Source organism: Tamandua tetradactyla, chromosome 14 (assembly GCF_023851605.1).
Source record: "Tamandua tetradactyla isolate mTamTet1 chromosome 14, mTamTet1.pri, whole genome shotgun sequence".
NCBI classification, from domain to species: domain Eukaryota; kingdom Metazoa; phylum Chordata; class Mammalia; order Pilosa; family Myrmecophagidae; genus Tamandua; species Tamandua tetradactyla.
Window position 1 is genome coordinate 13,930,769 of NC_135340.1, and position 5,073 is coordinate 13,935,841.

Sequence of the window (5,073 nt, forward strand, 5' to 3'; positions counted from 1 at the left end):
GGACTATGGTTAATGGTACAATTATAATAATATTACTTTATCACTTGTAACAAACGTTCCACATATATATAAAATGTTAATAATGGGGAGTAAGCACTCCCCATTAATACAGGATCTCTGTATTTTCTGCCAGATTTTTCTGTAAACATACAACTTCTCTAATAAAATATATATATATTTTTTTAAGTTTAATTTTTTTTAAACTGCACCTTCAATTGAGAGAAACTGCAGCCAGCTGACAGCTTAACTGAAATCTCATGGGAGACAATGTGCATCCAGTTATGCTATTTACAGATTTCTGACATTCTGAATTACAAAAATATATAAATAAATGTTTGTTGTTTTGAGCTGCTAAATGTGGAGATAATATGTTACACAGCAAAAGACAACATACATTTTGTGCACTACACTCGCTAGTGTACATTTACAAGGTATGTTGCTATACCCAAGATGTAATGACTCAGACCGACTTCCATTGCTATTTAATCAACACTAAGGGATAAAAGGAACTATGATGTAGAGAAAACATGTATTTTGGAATCAGATGGATTGAACATATATATTTTAGTTCTGCTACAAAATAGCAATATAATTTTAGAGAAGTTACTCACAATTTAAACTAAATCTCCTCACTTGTTAAATGCAAGAATGTTACCTTTCTTTAGAAGTTGTGCATATTAGAAATAAGATATGCAAAGAATCCAGCAGAGTGTCATTTTGAAGAAAAATGAACAGAGCCTCAGAGAATATCACTAAGCACATCAAAATACACAAAATGGGAGTGCCAGAAAGAGAGAAAATGGAACTGAAAAAATATTCCTGTTGTAGGCATAATATTGTTGTATTCAGCCCTTAACACTAAAATCTTATTTTGCCTCACTAAATGTCCCACAGGCTCATTCACAATGTCGCATGCCTCACAACTTCATTCCTTTTTGTAGCAGCACAATATTCGATCATATGTTGTTCTAGTTTGCTAGCTGCCTGAATGCAATATACCAGAAACGTTTTAAAATGGGAATTTCATAAGTTCCTAGTCTACAGTTCTAAGGCCAAGAAAATGTCCCAATTAAAACGAGTCTATAGAAATGTCCAATTAAAGGCATCCAGGGAAAGATACCTTTGTTCAGAAGGCAAATGAAGTTCAGGGTTTCTCTATCAAGTGGAAAGGCACATGGCGAACACAGAGTTTCTCTCTCATCTGGAAGGGCACATGGTGAACATGGTGTCATCTGCTAGCTTCTTCTCCTGGCTTCCTGTTTCATGAACTTCTACAGGAGGCATTTTCCTTCATCTCTGTTCTAGTTTGCTAGCTGCCAGAATGCAACACACCAGAAACAGATTGGCTTTTAATAAAAGGGGATTTATTTTGTTAGTTCTTCAGAGGAAAGGCAGCTAACTTTCCACTGAGGTTCTTTCTTACATGGGAAGGCACAGGATGGTCTCTGCTGGCCTTCTCTCCAGGACCCTGGGTCCCAACAACTTTCCCTGGGGTGACTTCTTTCTGCATTTCCAAAGGCCTGGGCTGAGCTGCGAGTGCTAAGATGAGGAATACCAAGCTGCTTAGGCTGTGCTATGTTGAGGTCTCTCATTTAAGCACCAGCCAATTAAGTCAAACATCCTTCATTGCAGCAGGCACGCCTCCTAGCTGACTGCAGATGTAAATTAGCAACAGATGAGGTTCACATACCACTGGCTCATGTCCGCAGCAACAAAACTAGGTATGCTCACCTGGCCAAGTTGACAACTGAATCTAACCACCACAATCTCCAAAGGTTGCTGGCTGGTGGATTTTGCTTCTCATGGCTATGTCATTCTGCTCTGCTCTCTCTGAATCTCTCTCCAAAATGTTTCCTCTCTTATAGGATTCCAGTAAACTAATGAAGACCCACCCAAATGGGTGGAGACACGGCTCCACCAAATCTAGTTTAACAACCATTCTTGATTAAATCACATCTCCAGGGAGTTGATCTAATTATAGTTTCAAACATACAATACTGAATAGGGATTAGAAGAAATGGCTGCCTTCACAAAATGGGATTAGGATTAAAACATGGCTTTTCTAGGGTACATACATCATTTCAAACCAGCACAGTATCAGTGGCTGAGAGAGTTCAAAGAGAGTCGAGAGGCTACTCTGGAGGTCACTCTTATGCAAGCTTCAGTTAGACATTGCTACCTATCATAACTTGCCAAACCCCAACTAAAACTATTCCAGCCAATCCTAAAGAACATGTAGGGAAATATATAAGATTCTACAAAGGTTTCATGCACTAGGGTAACATTCCAGAAACATACAACCTCCAGATGGGTCCCTGGACCAGATAAGTCCTGAAACCTAAAGGGCCCAGCATTGCCAGAACATCAGATAGTTTATTTCCCTATCTTGTATTATTGACAGTCCTTCCAATATGCAAAAGTTAGAATGGCCACAGCCCTAATATCCTTAAAGAGTGGGATAGAAAGATCGAAGGTGATTGTGGAGTTATACAGAGAAGGTAGGGTTTAACAAACTAATGTGATTGTTGAATCATTAAATTAATGTTTCTTTTAGTCTCCAGTATCTTAGAGCAGCTAGAAGTAAAAACCTAAAGTTGTGGAATTGTAACCCATACCAAACTCTGAAATCTGTCCCACAATTAATTGTTGTGTTGTTCTTTGAAATGTATTGCTTTTTTGTATATATGTTATTTTTCACAAAAAAAAAGAAAAAAAGTTAATTGTGATGATAAAAAAAATATGTATTCCTTCTAGCCTTCTATATTCTGGAGCAGCTAAGGGAAAAATCTGAGATGATGGTATGTTAGCCCATAACAAACTCTGGGATCTGTCCTATAACTATCTATTGAAGAGTGCTTTGAAAATTATTGCTTTTTTCTTTCTTTTCTTTGTATATATGTTATATTATACAATAAAAAAAAAGTTTAAAAAAAAAAAGCCATGCTGCATTTCATCAAATGCCTTTTCTGTATTGAGTGAAATGATCATGTGATCTTTTATTTTGTTCTGTTAATGTGGTTTATTACATTGATTTTCTTATGTTGAATCACCCTTGAATAAATAGTATAAATTCCACTTGATCATGGTGTGTAATTCCTTAAAAGTGCTGTTGAATTTGGTTTACTAGTATTTCATTGAGAATTTTTGCATCTATATTCATAAGGGATATTGGTCTGTCATTTGCTTTTCTTGTGGTAAGTTTTTCAGGCTTTGGTATTAGATGATGTTGGCCTGATAGAACAAGTTGGGGTATGTATCCTCCTCTTCAATTTTTTTGAATATTTTGAATGGGATTGGTGTTTAATTATTTTTGAATGTTTGGTAGAATTCACCTGAGCAGCCATATGGTCCTGGGCTTTTCTTTGATGGGAGGTTTTTTGTTCTTTTTTTGTTTTTTTTTAGCAGAATTTTTTTTTTTAATTTTCTTTTGCCCTTTAGCATTCTTACAGGGCTTTTGAAAAAAAAAAAGGCTTAACAGGACAAGTTCTTTAAAACAATAGAAAAGTGCATCATTAGCAAATATTTAAAAGAGTAACAGTACTCAACAGTAACAGTAGAAACCATACCTTTAGGCTTTTTTAAAAAGTGCTCTTGGCTGTAAAATTAAGTTTTGACCCTATTTTCCAACTTTGAGAGGCTCTTGTTCCCAAACGTTGCTGTTCTTTCTGAGAAAAAGCTAATAATGCAGAAGAGCTTGTTCTGTTTTGGATATTTTTTCCACCTCTTGTTCCAACAAATAGGTGGAGAAATAAATGGCTTACCTCATTTCTAAAAAAGAAAGTATACTGTACCGATGCCCAAATTGGGCCCTTGGACACAAGGTATAATGCTTTGGGGGCCAAGTCACAGGGCTCTAGACGACCCGGCCCCTGCCAAGGTCAAGTCTGCACATGTGGGGTGCGGGCTGAGAGGCGGGGCAGCTCCTGAGCATCACAGCAGTTCTCAGTTGGTTCTCCAGGTGAGGGTGGGTCAACCCACACAATCCACACAAGAACAACAAGATCGCCAAACTGGCCACCGAAGGAGTCTACAAGCAAAAAAGCCACAGTTCACATCTAAGGAGGGCTTAACTACCCAGCCGCTCTTCAGTGTCATAATACAACAGCTTTCTAGAGATGCTTGTAAAAAAAACACAACTCTGGTTCCATTCAGCTGGTCATTCCTGGTAGAGTCCCTCAAAGTCTGCAGACTTCATAGCCAGCTGACAGTCACCACCAGTATTTTGTTGTGTCAATGGTACCAACACCTTCAGCACAGACTAGAGGCCCTGGGATGTCTGTCTCCATGAAAAAACAGCATGGCTTTCGATCTTCAGAGATGACTTCATCTGGGAGAATACCAGTAGTTGATGAGGCTGGAGACCACCACATAGGACACAATGATTGCCCCCAACACGGCGAGCAATACGAAGCCCAGGCCACAGAGGACACAAAGCAGTGAGAGGTCACCCACTGAAATGACCAGTCCTTCCAATAATATGACTCCCAGGGTTGTAAGCAAGACGAGGAGCACAAAGGACCCAACGGGAACAACAGACATGGCAACAAAAACCAGGGAGGTGAGGGCCAGAAAAGGATGCCTGTCCAGGTACTGACCCACCGGAGACTTCAGAAAGGCAACCACCTTCGAGTGGTTCTGGACCGACTCTATCAGCAAAGACAGCTTCCTCTGCAGCTCCTGCAGGTCCTTTGAGGTACTTGGGGGCTCCTCTTTCGCCATCCTGAAACCCAATTCAGTTTCCTTGCGTAATGATTCTTCTACCAAGGAGCTCACCAGGGTAGGGTACAGCCAAATCTCTCATGTCACTCTGTCTCTTGCTGTTGCTAGTCCTGGGAGCCCCACAATCTCCTGATGGGAGGTTTTTGATGACAGATTCAACTTCTTTACCTGTAATTGGTCTATTAAAATCTTTCATTTGGGGTAGGCCACGGTGGCTCACCAGGCAGAGTTCTCACCTGCTATGCCAGAAACCCAGGTTCGATTCCTCGTTTTTTTTGCCCATGCAAAAAAAACAAAGAAAAAATCTTTCATTTCTTCTCAAGTCAGTGTTGGTTTTTCGCTTGTTTGTTTCTG

At 39.4% G+C, this 5,073-nt stretch overlaps 1 protein-coding gene across 1 annotated transcript; it reads right to left on the reverse strand.

Annotated features, from left to right (window-relative positions):
• Window positions 1-3,427: 3,427 nt before the first annotated feature.
• Window positions 3,428-4,842, reverse strand: LOC143654809 (lipid droplet assembly factor 1-like). Its single transcript, XM_077126495.1, has 2 exons — window positions 4,328-4,842; window positions 3,428-4,238 (listed from the first exon to the last, which is right to left on the reverse strand). Exons 1-2 carry the CDS (start codon window positions 4,717-4,719, stop codon window positions 4,157-4,159), a joined length of 474 nt encoding a protein of 157 aa, XP_076982610.1. The 5' UTR covers window positions 4,720-4,842; the 3' UTR covers window positions 3,428-4,156.
• Between the last annotated feature and the right edge of the window lie 231 nt (window positions 4,843-5,073).

Coding starts and splice junctions, on each gene's coding strand:
- LOC143654809 (XM_077126495.1), bottom strand. CDS start 4,719: ATGGCGAAAGAGGAGCCCCCAAGTACCTCAAAGGACCTGCAGGAGCTG. Junction 4,239..4,327: donor AACTACTGGTATTCTCCCAG/ATGAAGTCATCT, acceptor GAAGGTGTTGGT/ACCATTGACACAACAAAATA.